Raw genomic sequence first — 19,118 nt, forward strand, 5'->3', positions numbered from 1 at the left:
CTTGCAGTTTGTATTTTGGTTTTTAATTTGTGTTTATATCAAATGCCTATGGCCAGTAGGGGAAAAAAGTGATAAAAGGAAGAAATACAGTTGACTTAGAGATGAAAATTGATATTAGCATTAGGAGTGGCAAATGATGCAAGAAACAAGCTTATATAGCATCAGCAAAATAAAAAAAAAATTAAAAAAACCATGACATCTCCCATTTCACCTATTCATTCTCTACAATCATTTTTCTAGTCCTTCCTTGAATTTATTTAAACTTATTTGAACTATCAACTTTCACAACAACAGATGGAAGTTTGTTCCAGCAATCAACCACCCGCTAGCTAAAGTCAAACTTCTGCAAATCTATTCTGCAACTGTCCACCCTCAATTTGAATTTGTGCCCCCTTGTGTGTGGTCTGAGCAAGAAGAAGAATCCCATCAGCATTGAGCATGCTCAATCCATTCAAAGCCTCAAACACCTCAATCAGATCACCTTGGCCCCGAATGCCAAGGTGATCTGATTGAGCGAATTTTCCTGAGCGATATATAGTGATCTTTCTGAGTGATTTCGTTCTGTTTTCTTTCCAGTGCTTTTATCATCCTCATTTCTTTGTAAGTGGTTCTGTACTTAACAGATCTTGAGTAAAAACCCAAGATTTTCCAGAAAGGAAAATCACCTTTCTTTTCCTAGTATATTCATTAATTTTTACAAACTAATTTCTTAACAAACTAATTTCTCCATCCGCTTGGTCACTAGGTGGCACTGCTCCTGCTTCCCCATGGCAGGGCCAGAAACCTGGGAGGAAAAGCTCTCACTCCCAGGGCTAAAAGGAGCAACAGTGGACTGGGATTCACGTCTACCACTAGAGCTAACAGGCTCTCAACATACCGAGACCCGCAGAATGGAAGATGATCTCAATTATCCAAAAAGAATGAAAAAGGACTCTAACAAATCAGAACCACCAGCTTTTCTGATAATGCATTTGTTATCAACTCAGCCGGTAAGCAAACTCTCTCTCTCTCTCCATTTGTCATCCAGAGATGGCTTGAGAATGCAGCAGGTACACCAGAAATGGTGAAAAGGCTCCAGTCAGGAGATCTTTTAATTGAGACAACACAAGCAAGGCATTCTGAATTATTTTTTAAAAATATCCACTATAAGTGGAATCTCAATCAAAGTCACACTACATAACACACTGAGCTCCTCAAAAGGAGTGATAAGTGATTTATTGAACGTCACCGAAGAGGAGGTTGTCATGGAATTACTAGAACAGAAAGTAACTCAGGCAAGGCAAATTATGGTACAGAAGGACGATAAGCTTGTCCCAACACGTAATATTATATTGACCTTTAGTACAACAAATTTGCCGACCTCAGTTAAATCAGGCTACCTTCACTGTCGTATCCGACCATATATTCCAAACCCTTTAAGATGTTTCAAGTGCCAAAAGTTTGATCATCCCCAGACAACATGCAGAGGCAAAACTACTTGTCCTAACTGTGGGTCAAAAAATAATTCACAAAAAGATTGTACTGCAAAGGCTCTGGAATTTCCAAATTGCAAGAGTGACCATCCAGCATATTCAAAATCATGCACCCTATAGAAAATTGAAAAAATAATACAAAAGTATAAGATCAAGAATAAGGTCACATATCAAGAAGCAAGAAAGCAAATAAAGCCAACAATCCCAATACTCACGTACACTTCCGCTACACTAAAGTGCCAAGCTGTTTCAACTCAAACTGAGGTATCAATTCTGCCCAATACATCCATTGCAGAATGGGCACGATCTATACTATCAACATCAACCTACCACCAGACCTGTTCTAGTTGATGAAATAAGTTATACCCCTATCTCAGTTCCACCTAAATTCTCATCACGTGATAAAATGTCTAATAAATCACAAAGGCAACAAAGAATTGCAAAAGACAAACCCAAATAGAATGGACTCTGAAGATATAACTACACACAATAAAACAGTCCTTGATCTTCATGCAGATGATATGGAGACTGGATATTCACCTGGTCAAACTGATGATGTTGAAGAGAGTACAGATTCCGGACATCCCAATTTTCCTAGAAAAGATAAAATGAAATTGACCGTCAAAAGCAAACCACTCACAAGAAACAGACAGACTCTCCTTCCCTCCTCAAACCCAGATAATGCAGCACATTGTACAATGGAATTGTAGAGGTTTATGCAGCAATACCCTGACATCTATGATTTAATCTCCCAATATGGTCCTGTAGCTGTTTGCTTACAAGAGACTAATCTAACTCCATCAATCAAAAATTTTACATTTTACAGAAAAGATAGAAACTCTTCATTATCCACATGTGGAGGCGTCGCATTTCTAGTTGACTGTAAAATACCTTCTAGAAACATTCCACTTCAAACCCACTTAGAAGCTGTTGCAGTACATGTATCAGTTGGGCAAATACTAACTTTAGTATCTCTGTACCTTCCATCTAGTAAGATGTGCATGTTCAAAGAACTAGAAGACCTCATAAAACAAATACCACTACCTTTTTGTATCTTAGGTGACTTCAATGTGCATCATCCATTGTGGGGGATCAGAATGCATGAACAGTATAGGACACTTGATAGAGATGATACTAGACCAACTGAATATGACATTACTGAACACTGGTGAAAATACTTATACTCACCTTCTCACTGGATCTGTGTCATCAATTGATTTAACTCTCTGTTCCCCCATATTGTATCCCAGTATAGAATGGACAGTTTTAAACGATCCACACAATAGTGATCACTTCCCAATCATATGCAGAATCCAAATGCTTCAAGCCCCATACCCTGACCATCGCTTAAAATGAAAATTCTCCAAAGCAGATTGGGAAAAGTATTCACTCCACCTTTCTTTTGATAGCCAATTGATCAGACTACAACCCATTGATGATGTCACAGAGCATATTACCAGGCAAATACTGACCATAGCCTCTGCAGCAATACCTCAAGCCACCACATGTAAACACAAGAACCTTAAACACTGGTGGAATGAAACTTGTACCAATGCCAAAAAGATAAAAAATAAAGCTTGTAACCTGTTCCAGAAGTTCACAACTACCAACAGCCTAATTCAATATAAAAGGCTCAAGTCGAAAGCTAGACAAATTAGAAGAAAAGCCAAAAAGGAATCATGGATACAGTTTGCCACCACTATTACAAAGGATACTAGCAGTCAACTTATCTGGAAAAAGATTCTGCAATTAAATGGGAAATATCTACCTCCTCCTCCCATCTTGCCAAAAATGGATAGGGAATACCTTCTTCTGAAGAAATAGCTAATGCCTGTGCAGAGACTTTCTACCAAACATCTGCCACTTCAGCATATGGCAACTCATTTCTTCAAATCAAAGCTTCTTCTGAAAGGTACAAAATAAAATTCCATACTACCCAATATATTGCCTATAATCAACAGTTTAACCTATTTGCAAACAGCATTAAATAGATCACCCAACAGTGCAGCTGGACCTGATGGAATATATTATGTAATGCTGAAACATAAACAGTATGGCCTTGAATTTACTATTAATTAATGTTCTATAACCAGATTTTTCTTGATGGTACATATCCATCTTCCTAGCATCACTCTGTTATTTTAGCCTTTTCTAAACCAGGAAAAGATCACTCACTTACAAAAAATTACCAACCTATCTCTCTAACCAGCTGCCTAAGTAAAATCCTAGAAAGAACGATACACAAATGGCTTACTTGGGTCCTTGAAACTAAAGCACTGATGAACAACAATCAGTTTGGATTCCGACAAAATAGATCCACTTTGGATAACACAGAACCTTTCAGATCTGATATCAATCTGTACTCTCTCAGTCCTACTCAAGAAGGTGTCCCACAAGGATCAGTACTTAGGTCTACCCTGTTCTCACTTAGACTGAACAATATAACACAGAACATCCCCAATACTGTAGAACTATATATGCATGCCGACAATCTTACTATATCTTGCCATTCACAAAATATTCATACCATTGAAAGACAGCTGCAAATTTCGATAAATAAGTTGGAGACATGGGAACCACAGAATGGATATCGTTTATCAGAACAAAAAACAATTGCAGTTCACTTCTGCAAAAAAAACATAAGCTACACCCAGAACCTGAACTCAGATTAAAAAGCCATTTCATCCCTCTAACCAGTAATCTTCATTTCCTAGGCTTAATATTGGACACCAAACTTAACTTTGTTTCACATATCACATACCTCTGAACTGTTTCTTTAAAGAAACTTAATATACTTAGGTCTATTTCTGCCATGACATGGGGTGCTGATAGATGCACTCTATTATATTTGTACCATGCTATTATCAGGTCTCGTTTAGATTATGGTGCCAATTTATATGACTCAGCTAGGAAAAGTGCATTAATCAGACTTAATATCATCCAACACAGTGCCCTTCTTACTGCTCTGGGCTCATTTAGAATATCCTCTGTCCAGAATCTGTATGTAGAAGCACACGAACCTCCACTTCACCTTAGAAGGAAAATTCCAGTCCATCCTGTTCAACCGTTGCTTTCCGATCCTGAACGGGCAGCATTCTATAACAATAAACGAAATGAAAATAGACCTACTGGCATTAGACTAAAAGATTTGCTTCGCACCTGGAATATTGATTTTGATAACATCAAGAGAGCAATGTTCCTGATCCACCCTAGTCTGTAAATCTCCCCCAATGTGATACCCACTTTCAGAAATCCCTGGAAATGAAAATATCAAACAACTACATAAAGAACATGCCCTCAACAATACACAAAGCTGCCAAATATATACAGATGGCTCAAAAACAGTTCTGCTGTTGGTGCTGCGGCTGTCTTTCCTTCTTTTACAGTCTCCATATCACTACCTGTTGAATGTAGCAGTTATACTGCAAAGTTATATGCGATAAAATTAGCCTTACAGAATATTAACGCTTTCCACAGTGCTAGCAGTATAATATACACTGATTCCATGAGTGTAGTGTCTGCAATGGGCAATCAATTTTCAATATCACATCCAATCAAAAAACAAATCATTTCCTGTTTAAACCATCTACGAAGGAATCATTCAGTGAAATTCTGCTGGATTCCAGGGCATTCTTGTATCATAGAGAGCAGATCAAGCAGCCAAAAAACCAAACAGTACAACACCAGCAAATTACCAAGTACCATATAGAGATTATTTGAAGCATATAAAAAAGTCTGTATATTTCAGTAGTCAGAAATATAGAAGCCAAAAAATATAACAAATTGCTCCAAATCAAAAAAGAACCAGCATTATGGATTTCCAGCTTCAGACAAAATAGACAGGAAGAAGTTGTACTAGCAAGACTCAGGACATATGTCTCATAGGGATGACCCACCTCGATGCACCCATTTTACATTACCACTTACAGTCGACCATATACTTTTTAGATTGTTATCGCTATTCCCATTTCAGAAGAGGTACTTTCCACTTTCCATCACAACTGCAAGAACCATTATTGCTTACCCACATGATAGAGAACAGTGCTAACTTAGCTGAACTTTATACCTTTCTGAAACAAAAATATGAATTCCTCTGATGCAAAATGGAACAGATTATATTATTTTAGGATAATAATATAGGACCTGACACATTTTGGCCTCAGCTGCCCTTGTGCCCTTAAACACTAATACCAATATAATACAGATCACCTTGCATGTGTAGCGCCTCCGCAGCCAGGTGGGAAGGAGCAACAGTGCATAGCACACGCTTCTTGATTAGACCGGGGTTCGAGCCCGTCACCACCAAATACGGAGGATGCGGAAAAGTCAGGAAATGACCACCGCATATCCAGGAGCAATATGGCCTTAGTTGCTAATGCTCCTAAAAACCAAATAACAATAACAACCTTGCATGTGCCTAGTCCCCAAATGCTGCAATTTGGAGAACTTGAGCTTTTCTTGGTTCTCCTTACCAATCTCGTTGCTCTTCTCTGTAAACATTCCAGCAGCTCTATATCCTTCCTAAAATCAGACCTCTAGACCTGTATGCAGTACTCAAGTTGTGGCCTGACCATTGCCTTATACAAAGGGATAATCACCTCCTTATCCTTGCTAGAAAAATTCCTGTACATCATTGACAAGACCCATGTATATCATTGAGCTGCTCTGGCAGCCTGTCTGCACTGCCTAGAAACCTTATCTGACTGCACAATTACCACCATGGTTTTTTCATTCTTCACTATTCTGAGTGTAGTACCGCACAGTTGGTACATTACTACGGGGTTACTGCTTCTGTAGCCAAGTGGTCAGGAGCAGGAGTACAGTGGCACACGATCTTTGAGTTGATCAGGGTTCAAGCCCCCTAACTGCTGAATACGGTCGATCTGCCAACCAGCATGGCAGATTATGGTCCATTTCCTTCAACATGAATTGTTGAGACTTCCATCCTGCAGTGGATTGATAATGGTTTATTTATTTATTTATTTTTTTTATTGCTATCCATATGCAGTTCTTTGCATTTGTTAATGTTAAACTTCAGTTGCCATCTCTTTTCCCAACTTTTCTAGATCCTGTTGCAGTAGCTCACTGTCAACCTTTGTATCATCTGCAAACTTGGACATTAAGCCTAATATACCTTCATCAATATCATTGATAAATATAGAAAACAACAATGAACCTTGAGGGACTCCGCTAATAATATTAGTCCACAAAGAGTGGTGTCCATTGATTACCACTCTGTCTTCTCCCACTCAATCATCCCTTTATCCATAGCAGCAACTTGCCCTTAATGCCGTAATGCTCCAGTTTGTACAGTAGTCTTCCATTTGCAACAGTATCAAAAGCTTTCCTGAAATCCAAGTATATAATATCAAAATTATTTTTGATGGGAAAATATCTGTGGTGGGACCTACTAAATTTTTCAGACTGAAGTAAAACCGACTGGTAACGAAAATGTGAGATGGAAATGATGCTAACTCAGTGACTAACGTAATTCGGTAGAGCAAGTAGTGTGTGTTTGCATGAAACGTTACATCGTTCATAACTTCGCTTCTAGCTTTTAGTTCAATTTTAAAAATTTAAATAGTTTTGATTTTTGACAAAAATATTTTTATATAAAATCAAACATCTTTCATGCGTACATGGTACATTTGCAGTTTTTTGCATCGAGTTCCTTTGTGTCCACATAGTATCCAATCAAATTGGTTAGACAAGTCTTCTCCTTAACAATCGTGCTGTGTCTGAACTATAACTACAGTCTTGTCTAGGTGATTCTGCAATGCTTCTTTAACCAGTGACTCCATTATTTTCCCTGGAACAGAAGTTAAACTAACAGATCTGTGATTACTCATGTCACCCTTTGATCCCCCCCTTTGTACTTTACCTAGCCGGGTGGGTAAAGTGCCTGCCTGGCAACCCAAAGGTCGCGGGTTCGAATCCCGCATCGGGCTTGGATCAAAGTACTGCAAAAACCTTGGGAGGTGCATTATGGCCACAGAAGCCAATGCGCCAACAACTACCAAAAAAAAAAGATTACAGACTAGTTTATATCTACCTTAGACTTTTTTGTTGCTTGATAATTTATATGCATCTCATGCACTTTTCTTCTCTGCCATGAGTTTCATCAGTTCATCTGTTATCCATTTAGGTTATCAATATCTTGAAGTGTATTTCTTAGTTGGTATGAAAAACCTTGTAGCTTCTATGATTAATTCCTTGAATGCTTATCATTTAGTATTTGCTGTTGGTAACATCATCAGTTAGTCCCACTGTATAGAATTTAAAAACTGTCTGAAACCCCTGTAGTCACCTTTACAAAAGCAAAAACCCCTCTCTATACCTTTGATGGTAGTTACTTCTTTAAGCGGGCACCTCCGTAGCCAGGTGGGAAGGAGTAGCAGTGCGTAGCACACGCTTCTTGATTAGACCGGGGTTCGAGCCGTCACCACCAAATACGGAGGATATGGAAAGGTCAGGGAATGACCACCGCATATCCTGGAGCAATATGGCCTTAGTTGCTAATGCTCCTAAAAAAAAAAACCAAATAAATAAATAAAAACTTTAAGCAAATTCCAAATCAGTGCACTGTGATCAGTGACACCTAGTTATTCTTTTATTTGCAGATTCTTAATGCATGAATAATCACTGCTGATAATCAGATCAAAAGAGTATTATTCCTTCTTGTTGCCTCTCTAGCATGCTGCTATAGAAAACAGTCATCCAATAAATAAAATATGAGTGGTAAAATGGTCTCAGACTTAGTACATGATTTAAAATTATCCCATTTGACAATTTCTACCATTTTAAGGAACAAAGAGTGAATTTGTGACACAGTGAGAGAATCGGCACCAATAAAACCTACAGTAATTACAAAAAAACTGAAAGGTCCCATCCACAAAATGGAAAAATTTTTAATGATTTGAATGGAACATCAAATTCAAAAATGTATTCCACTAAGTTTCATGACTATCCAAACTAAAGCACACTGTCTTTTTGAACACCTAAGAAGAAGGGAAGGTGATGGTTATGACCAGAGTTTTAATGCAAGCCACGGCTGGTTTTAAAGGTTCAAAGTTCATGAAAACTTTCATAATATGAAGATAAGTATGAAGCAGCAAGTGTAGATTGGAAAGCTGCTAATATCTTCAAGAATGATTTTGATGTGTTGCTTAAACAAGACAATTATTTAAATTATTGAAGAACAAATTTTTTAAACTGGTCTCTTCTAGAAAAAAAATGGCTGACCATACATATATTCAAAAAGAAGCAAAAGAGGCATATAAGGATCGCATTACTCTTTTACTACCAATTTTAAACACACACACACACACACACACACACACACACACACACACACACCAACCGTTTATGACTGATTGAATAATGAAATAAAATAAAATAAAATGATAAAAAAGACTGTAAAATAATATTTACAAAAAAACTTTTAATTATTTACAAAAAACTGAAATATAACAAAAATAAAATAAGTAAATAAGTTAAAATACATTAAAATATAAATATAAAAGCGATAAAAAATACGATAAAAACACTATTAGAGCTTTCGGAGGTGTCTACCTCCTTCCTCAGTAATAGTGAGACTTGAGCGACACATCCTTAAGTACCAGGTCAGATCGCATTGCGAGGATGCTTCGCGACTTTCAGACATGCTGTGTGCAGCTTCCGGGCCGGAGGTTGCACACAGTAGTGTCACAGGTCAAAGACCCCATTACTAGGGATTCTAGTAGTGGGGTCGTATATGAGATCACATGCCCCGATTGTGGGGAATGTTACGTGGGGGAGACAGGACGGCGTCTCAAGGACCGTCTGGGGGAGCATTCACGAGCGATATGGACCGCAGAGCTCAATAAATCCACCACTGCCGAGCACTATTGGGAAAAACAATACCAGATCTCCCCCAACAACGCTGTCATCCTTGACCGGGCGCATAGATTCTGGGACCGCAAGTGGCTGGAAAGTCTGTGGATTGGATCCTCTGGTAACAATAGCATGAACAGAGACAGGGGAGTTAGGCTTCACCCCCTTTTTGAGGCGGTGGTTTTGGCCAGAGATAAACGTTTTAATTTTCCACGTCTCCAGGCCACTTCCGGTTCTGGTACAAGTGAAAGGAATGCTGAGTATGCGCCTGGTCATCCACGTGTGCCGTGAACCTGGTACTTAAGGATGTGTCGCTTAAGTCTCATTATTACTGAGGAAGGAGGTAGACGCCTCCGACAGCTCTAATAGCGTTTTTATCGTCTTTTTTATCGCTTTTATATTTATATTTTAATGTATTTTAACTTATTTACTTATTTTATTTTTGTTATATTTCAGTTTTTTGTAAATAATTAAAAGTTTTTTGTAAATATTGTTTTACAGTCTTTTTTATCATTTTATTTTATTTTATTTTATTTCATTATTCAATCAGTCATAAACGGTTGGTGTGTGTTTAAAATTGGTGGGATGATAATTGGATGGGAGGGATTTGTCACCCTTTTTAGGAACTGGCTGGATATGAGCATATTTCCAAGCAGAAGGAAAAACACCTTTGGAATAAGAAAGTGAAAAAAAGGCAGCAAAGAATAGGAGTAAGTTCAGGAGCACAGGTTTTCAGAACAAGTGGAGAAATACCATTGGGACCTGGAGCTTTCTTAGCATCAGGATTCATCAAAATTCTTCTGACATCCTTTTGACGGAAGACCACAGGAGGCATTGAATGGTGCATGTTGGGAATGGTGGGAGGTGTTTTACCAAGATCATTAATACATCAGTTGGAAGAAAAATGGGATGCTAGCAGGTCAGCTTTATCCTTGGCTGAAATGACAACAGAACAACCATCTGGTTTGGACAGAGATGGGAAAAAGTTGCGGCCAATAGCTTTGGCAAGAGACCAGAATGCTCGGCTACCATTAGGGCAAGAAGCAAGTTTTCTACTCTTGGCCTGTTCGAACTCTAGTTTGGACTGATTAATTGCTTCACAATTGTTGCGAGCTTTGGTGTAGGCAGAAAATGAAACTGAAGAATTAGAAACAAGCCAATTATGATATGCAACATTCTTCTCTTGAACAGCCTTAGCACATTTATTGGAAAACCAAGGTTTAGATAAAGGACAAGGTTTTAAAGTGGAGTGTGGGATAAAGGATTCCGTTCCTACAAGAATAACTTCACTGACACTATCTGAGCAAACGTTGACATCAGAAGTTTTGAAACAGTAATCAGACCAAGGAAAAGAAGAAAAGAAATCTTGCAGGTCATCCCATTTTGCATTCTTGTAATGCCAAACAATACGAGGTTGGGAATAGTCATGAGATAAAGGCTCCATTGGAGAAGAGACAATCACCAAGTTATGATCTGAGGTGCCTAAAGGACCACTCACTTCGACCGTGTACTTAGAAGGGTTGTTTGTGGGAGAGAAAGATCAAGTGTGTTGGCTGTATGGTTAGAATTGTCCGGTATTCTTGTAGGTAAATGAATAATCTGTGCAAGGTCATTAGTAATTGCAAAAGCCTCAGCATCTCGACCAGCTGAGTCAGTGTGACTAGAAAACAAAAGCCAACTGGAGTCGTGAACATTAAAATCACCATGGAAAATTACCTCACTGTTAGGAAAGTTGGACTGGAGAAAGCCAAGTTGTAAAGAGAAGTCAAAGAGCTCCAAGTGATTAGTGGAGTTGGGAGAACGGTAGAGACAACATTTAAATTTGACAAAATGAGATAGAGAGATTTTAAGCCAGAGAAAATCAAAGAGAGGAGATTCCAAATTGCCAAGTCTCTGACAGGGTATATCAGAATGGACATATGCACAAGTACCACCTTTGAGGCAAAAGGAATCATACAGCGAATAATTTGGGCATCTGAAATGAGCAGTAGTTGAATCAACCGATAACTGAGATTCTGTCAGAAAAAGTACGTGGGGTTTGGCAGACTGCAAGTGGAAATGGACATCGTTGAGATTAGAATTGAGATGACGTATATTTGTGAAATGAAGTAGGAAGCATTTGGGAGGTTTAGATCTTTTTGCAGATAAGCTTGCTCTATTAGTTTGACAATTCATGCTGTATTCAGTAGTAAGAAAAAGTGGGTGGGACATGCTGTATGAAGTAACGAAATTTTTGGATATGGTGTACGCATGGTAAGAATATACCCAGATCCTTGACATAACGTGGCCTCAACAATGCTCCCCACATACACACTACTCAGACTCCCTCCAGTCACTATCTGGCAGAGTAGAGGTAGCAAGATTATACACTAGCTGATCCGGAAGCCTCCTAGAGAATTACCAATAGGTTCGGTCCAGTGTACTAACTAGCGGCCGGCCTGCGAATACCGTTTTAGAGCTGTACCCTCGAAATGTAATGAATATTGGATCTCTCCACGATGTCCATCATAATCTCAAAAGTCATCAGTCATACTGCATGATGGAAGAGATGGGAAAGAGTTGGCCGGAACTTAGCTCTGGAGACTAAACATGGGTTCCACCACTTCAAGCCTCCAATAAGCAAAGTGGTGGTATTGCACCGGTTGATGAGAGTCATCTACCACCTAGTACTGCCTGGTAACATATAGGGGCGACATTCCTCCGTGTGGTACCACACCTCGAACCCTGCTTACGTTGGTTCACACCTGGGTGGTTACCCACAATGTACTTGTGCATGGAGGTTATACCCAGGATTACTAACAGCCCCACCATCGTGAAGGTGCAAGCAGAGGATTTGGCTGTCACAGACCGTCTGGACTTCGCCAAAATTGGGTCCACTTGACTTGAGTGTCACCCGAATATCAGTTCCATCAGCGTTTTAGACTCCCAGGTAGCAAGTTCAGCTTGTCTGGCATGTCTGAGAAAATGTCTGTGGCAGCCTCAAGGACCAAAGGGCTTAATCCTATTAAACATTTTTGGGTTGAGCTGGAAAGAGCTGTTCGCTGCAGGCCTAAACCTCCGTTGAATCTCAAGGAACCGTGTGACACACTTGTGTCTGCATGGTACTTCATTTCTGCACAATGTTTTCAGCCTCGTTCAATCCATGCCTAGACGAATTCAGGCTGTTTTGAAGGCTAAAGAAGGCTCAACATGCTACTAGGTAGGTGTACGTAATAAAGTGGCACAGTGTATATAGAGAAAGATGTAAATAGTATATGGGAAAAGAATAACAAATATTACACAGATTTAATTGAACTGAATGGTTTAAGTTTAAAGTAAAACTACAGAATTTTATTGAGTATTCTATAAAGTTATAATTTTAATTAATCAATAAGAAAATAACTATATTTACTTTTCATTTCTATTAATCACAGAAAAAGAAAAATTCAATTAATTTAAGAAAAAATCGAACCCCTGAAAAGTAATGCTTTGTACATTAACTAATTTGTTTATAATTGATAGGGAGTTGGCTCGTTTTATTGCTGCTGGAAGATTGCATTGCAAGATTGACAAAGTAGGGGGAATAGTAGAAACCAACAGACCAGATAGTAAGAACTATCAGTATCAAGTAAGTGAATTTTATGCAAAGAAAAGGAGCAGCTGTTAGTAATATAAAATATTTTGTGCTGGTTTGATGCATTCTACAAAATTTGAAAGGAATTTGGGCTAAGATTTGTGATGCCCTAACAAGAGGTGTGTGGGGGAATTAAATCCTAACTTTTGGTTATTTGTAGTTTTTTGGTTTGGCATTTAAATGTTGAATTTCACATATATTGAGTGTTTCCAAAGTAACTGGTCAAAGAATCAACCATCTCAACAGGTTCACTGGGTATTTAGTTGAAGTTTTTTGCAATTAGTTTTGCAAATTTGACACTGACTGTTCATAAGTAGGTAGAAGACATGATTATCTCAGTGGGCATTATCAGAAATAACAGTTTTTCTTTCTGTTTTAATTATCCTTCAGCTCTTATTCATGTTTCAGTATAAAAAAAAATCATTCAAACTTAAAATATTCTGTTGTGCATACCCTATAAGATAGACCTATATTAATGGCAGAACCTATCTGACCTTAGAAATAAATTTAATAAATTAAAGGCTATCTTGTTCTTCTGGATGTTTTGCAGAAACAACAAACATGGTCTTGTTAGTCATTTCTACAATGGTATTGTAAACACATCGTGATCATTATGCTGTACTCACAACAGAACAACTTTCATTACCCATGAAGAATCACCTTGTAAAAATTTTTTACTAAAAGTAGTGCATTTACAAGGCCATTTGTAGATACTGAAAGTTGTGAGTACACTTGTGTTTTTAAGACAATTATACTTACTGACAGCAGTGGTGGTGCAAGGATTTTTGCCAGTATCATTAAGGATACCTTAAGGGTTCAGGGGAACTGCTTGTTAGGGGGGGGGGAAGAAGGGATCCACATTTATCTGATGATGTGGGTCAAAGTAATTCTTGTGCTCACCTCAAGAATTCCCGTTTGTTGCTGCTGCAGCTGAAGTTGGCAGTATGTTCTGAGGGTAGCAGTGTAACAGATAAATGGGAAGATATAGCTAGGGTAACAAGCCGGAATAACTATAGAATACTTAATCTTAACTGTGTCTACAGTAATGTCAGGAGTTTTGTCAATAAAATGGCTGAATTCTAACTCTTCTCAGGACAACTAATGATGACATAATAGGGCTAACAGAAACGTGGTAACACCTAGAAATTGTGGGGTGATGAGTTCTACTACAGTATGTAGTAGAACTCATCATCAGTATGTAATGTATTTAGGAAATATAGGGAAAATAGAAGGGTTGGTGGGGTTGTGCTTCTTATTAATAGCAGCCTTAGCTTGAAAATAGCTTTTGCTGAGTCTGAAGTTACATCTGCTAGCATAAAATCTGTGGTGTGAGTTAGTTGGAAGCAAAGGTATAATGAGAGTGGGAGTAATCTACAGACCAGAAAATTGTGAAAACTATGACGAGAGTCTCAACATTCAGATGGAATGGATAAGCTAGCTTGAATGTTTTTTATGAGTGACATGATCTGCCCTGGATTGATTGGAATAAGTGGGAGGGGAAATCACCATAGGGAAAAATTTTTTAAAATAAACTAGATGATTATTATTTGTACCAGCATGTTAGAGAAAATTCTAGGGATGAGAATATTCTTGGTCTCATCATTATTCAAAAATCAGAATGACATCACAAGGCTTAAAGTACAGAAACCATTGTCAGGTAGTGAACATGCAATCAGCAGTTGGAAAATGAAGAAAGATGTTGCAGTTGTTTAAGGTGCTGTGTAGCATCTGTGAACTGGGTGGACTACTGAGGGATGGCAAATACATTTGAATTGTGGAATACTTTTAAAGCAAAAATCACAGAAGCCATGAATGCATACATATCATTAAGAAAATACTGCCAGCTCTGCATTCAACCATGCTAAAATGGTTGAATGCAGAGCCGGCCATTCAAATGGAGCAGGAAAAAGATAGCATGAGATAGTTACAGAGCAACAAAAAGTACTCATGCCTACAACAAGTACAATTTAGTTCTGTGGTAGTAATAACACAAATATGGATGAGACCAAAGCTGCATATGAGAAAACACTGGCTAACAAAACAAAGAATGGGGACAAGGAATTTTTCATGTACATCAATACAACAAAGAAGAAAAATAAGATTGGACCCTTCTGCACTTGTGTGGGAAAGTCTTAGTTAACACAGCTGATATTGCAGATGAATTTAATTGGTACTTTGCAAATTTTGCCACCCTTTTTTATCTGCCTTTACTTGTGAAAGACCTTTCATGCTCAGTAGAGGCTATGCGAACGAGGCTGAACCATATGCAGTTAGTCGGAATTACAGATGACTGTTTATTAGGAAAACTTGAGCATAAAGGCAAGTAAGACTCCCAGAGTTGATGGCACATACCCAGTAATTTTGAGGGCGACTGCTAGGATGCCTTCATGCTTGAACCATTGAGGTTAATTATGAGGGCATCTTTGGATTTGAGAAGTTGAAGTGACAACATATCACCAATAAATAAAGGCAGTTCTAAGAGTGAAGTTGGTGACTAAAGACTAGTTAATCTGACTTCAGTTGTAGGGAAAATCTTAGAAGCTATAATTAAGAGTGTGATCAAGGGATATTTAGATAGATGTGGCATTCTGAGGAACACACAACATTGTTTTGTCAAAGGAAAATCATATTTAACTAGCTTGGTAGACTGTTTTGGCACAGTTACTCGTGAAATGGATGTACGGAACAATTCCAACATAATTTATTTGGATTTTAGCAAATCATCTTGTTCTGTCCCTTGTGAGAGGTTACTGTATAAGCTGGAATACATTGAGATTACTGAAGAGATTTTAAGATGGATTGCCTGGAAGCTGACTGTTGTAATGTCAGGAGTGGGGTCCCTCAAGGATTGTTTCTTGGACCACCGTTGTTTCTGATTTTCATAAACAACTAGTCCAAGATGTGATAGAAGACATGATATCAAAATTTTCAGAACAGCTAAAGATTGTAGAGTCATTAATAAGTGCCAAACACCTCTCCTTCAGGATGACTTGAACAGACTTCAAAAATATTCAGAAAAGTGACAGCAATGTTTTAATATGGCAAAATGCAAAGTCTTGGGGAATAGTAACCCCTAATTTTTAATTTTTTTAATTCAACCCCACTAAATTATAGCATTAGCATTAGCAGAGGCATTTGATGCAAGAAAGCAAGCTTATGCAGCATCAGCCAAAAAAATTAAAGTAAAATAAATAAATAAAAAATAACCACTTCCACTTCGCCCCTCTGTTCGTTCGAAATACCTGTCCAGCCAAGCCTTAAACTTATTTAGGCTATCAACTTCCACGCCAAGGGATGGAAGTCTGTTCCACCTACCAACCACCTGCTGGCTAAAGGCAAATTTCTGCACATCTATCCTACATCTGTCTTTCCTCAATTTGAATTTATGCCCTCTCAGGTGATTATTCTGAGCAAGAGGAAGAATCCCATCAGCATTGAGCATGCTCAAACCATTCAAGGCTTTGTACACCTCTATCAGATCACCTCGCTGGTGCCTAGTCTCCAGACACTGTAATTCACAAAACTTAAGCCTTTCTTCGTAAGAGCACCCCTTTGTTCCATTCACTAATCTTGTTGCCCTTCTCTGTACTTGTTCCAGCACCTCTACATCTTTCTTGAAATGAGGTCTCCAGGCCTGTATACAGTACTCTAGGTGTGGCCTGACCATCGCCTTATACAATGGAATAATCACCTCCTTATCCCTGCTGGAAAAATTCCTGTATATCATTGACAATACTCCATGAGCTACTCTTGCAGCCCGTCTGCACTGCTCAGAGAACTTCATATCTGCCTGCACAACCATCCCCAGGTCCCTTTCATTCTCTACCACTGTCAGTGTAGTACCACAGAGTTTGATACGTTGCTCTGGGGTTGCTGTTACCCATATGTAGTACTTTACATTTGTCAATGTTAAACTTCATTTGCCACCTCTCAGCCCATCTGCTCAACCTTTCCAGATCCTGTTGCAGCAGCATAGTGTCAGTAGTGTCCTTGACAACCCTGCCAACCTTCGTATCGTCTGCAAACTTGGACATTACGCTTGATATACCATCATCAATATCATTTATAAATACAGAAAACAATAAAGGACCCAATACTGAACCCTGAGGGACTCCACTAATAACATTAGTCCACGATGAGCAGTGTCCATTGATTACCACTCTCTGTCTTCTCCCCCTCAACCACTCCTTTAGGCATAGCAGCAATTTGCCTCCAATGCCACACTGCTCCAATTTGTGCGGCAGTCTTCCATGTGCAACAGTATCAAAAGCCTTTCTAAGATCCAAGTATATAATATCAAAGTTATTCCCTGCATCCAGTTCTTTTGTGACTGCATCATAGTATCCAATCAAATCAGGCAAGACTTCCCCTTAACAAAACCATGCTGTGTCTGAGCTATAACTGAAGTCTTGTCTAGATGATCCTGCAGTGCTTCTTTAACCAGTGCCTCCATTAATTTTCCGGGAACAGAAGTTAAACTCACAGGTCTATAATTACTTGTGTCAGCCTTTGATCCTATTTTGTAAATTGGGGTCACATTTACACATCTCCAGTCCATGGGTACCTCCCCTGAGTCCAAGGAAGCTCTCATAATTATGGCTAAGGGTTTGCTTACTTCCATTGCTGCCTCCTTTAATATAACTGGATAGATTCCATCCACCCCAGGTGCCTTTCTTGTGTTTATCTTCAACAATTTCTCCTCCACTTTACTCTCAGTTATTAAAAGATTCTCTAGCTTACTGCCAGAGTTGAATACACCTCTGGCATTCCCCTCGCTGAATAACTCCTCATGTGTGAATGTCGATGCAAAATATTCATTTAGTTTGTTAGCTACCTGAGCAGGATCATTAACAGTTGACCCATCGATATCAAGTGGACCAATCTGATTCATCCCCTTCCTTCTAGAGTTTACATAAGTAAAGAACTCTTTGCTGTTTTTCTTCGCATCCTTTGCCAAGGATTTCTCGTAATCTGCCTTCGCCTGCCTAACCTCCTTTGTAACTTGGTTACAGATCAACTTGTATCTATCATAGGCTTCTGTGTCACGTGTTAATTTATATGTATCCCATGCATTTTTCTTCTCTGCCATATGCCTCATTAGTTCATCTGACATCCATTTAGGCCTAAACCTTGAACAATATTTCTTAGTTGGTATGTAAAGCCTAGTAGCTTCCAAGATAAGTTCTTTGAATGCTTCCCATTTTGAATTTGCTGTTGGTAACATCATCAGTTGATCCCACTGTATAGAATTTAAATACTGTCTCAGTCCACCGTAGTCTCCTTTACGAAAGCAATACCCCTTCCGTTTACCCCTAATGGTAATTACCTCTTTGAGTAAATCCCACTTCAGAACACTGTGATCACTGCCACCTAGTGGTTCATTTATCTGCAGATTCTTAATGCATGAAGAATCACTACTGATAATCAAATCAAGAGTATTACTCCCTCTAGTTGCCTCCCGAACATGCTGATGTATAAAACAATCATCCAATAAATCCACAAAAGCCTTGCTAGTGTGTGAGTGACCAGCCCCCAAATTCCAGTCAATATCTGGGAAATTAAAATCGTCCATAATAAGACTCTCTGACTTACTGGCCCACTCTATTTCTCTGTACAGTTCCTTATTATACTCATCAGAGTTATTAGGCCTATAGCACACTCCTACTCTCAATTTTGATCTCCCAATGCTTATGTCACACCAAACTGACTCGACACTGCACTGTCCAGCGATGTCGACTGGCTTCACTTCCTTGGATTTTATGTGTTTCTTAACTAATAGCATAACCCATCCTCCCTTCCTATCCTGTCTATCCTTTCTGTAGACATTGTACTCCCCAAATTCCAGTTCTGCACTCCTTATATCTGTGTGACACCACGTCTCTGAAATCCCAACAATATCTGCCTTTGATGTTTTGAGCAATACCTCAAATTCATCAAATTTATTTACTAGACTCCTAGCATTGGTGTACATGCAAGTATACATGCACCTGCTCTTCCTCTTAGCCACCCTAACACAACCCATGTGTTTACTTGTACCCCAATGATTCCCAGCAGTCTCTGGAATATCCTGCATCTTATTTTCCAGGCTGCTGCTCATTCCAATAGAAGCAGTGCAAGAATCACTTTCTCCTCTGCCAGTGGCTACTGTTAATCTATTAGTC

At 38.8% G+C, this 19,118-nt stretch overlaps 1 protein-coding gene across 1 annotated transcript in view; it reads left to right on the top strand.

Moving 5' to 3' along the window:
* Positions 1 to 19,118, top strand: part of Rpn7 (regulatory particle non-ATPase 7) — a 114,052-nt gene that overhangs the window by 69,094 nt on the left and 25,840 nt on the right. Inside the window, exon 7 of the mRNA XM_090381725.1 lies at positions 12,846 to 12,951. Coding sequence (XP_090237851.1) covers positions 12,846 to 12,951 — 106 coding nt within the window. The remainder of the gene's footprint in view (positions 1 to 12,845; positions 12,952 to 19,118) is intronic.

Source organism: Mastigoproctus giganteus, chromosome 9 (assembly GCF_048544385.1).
Source record: "Mastigoproctus giganteus isolate SK-2022 chromosome 9, ASM4854438v1, whole genome shotgun sequence".
NCBI classification, from domain to species: domain Eukaryota; kingdom Metazoa; phylum Arthropoda; class Arachnida; order Uropygi; family Thelyphonidae; genus Mastigoproctus; species Mastigoproctus giganteus.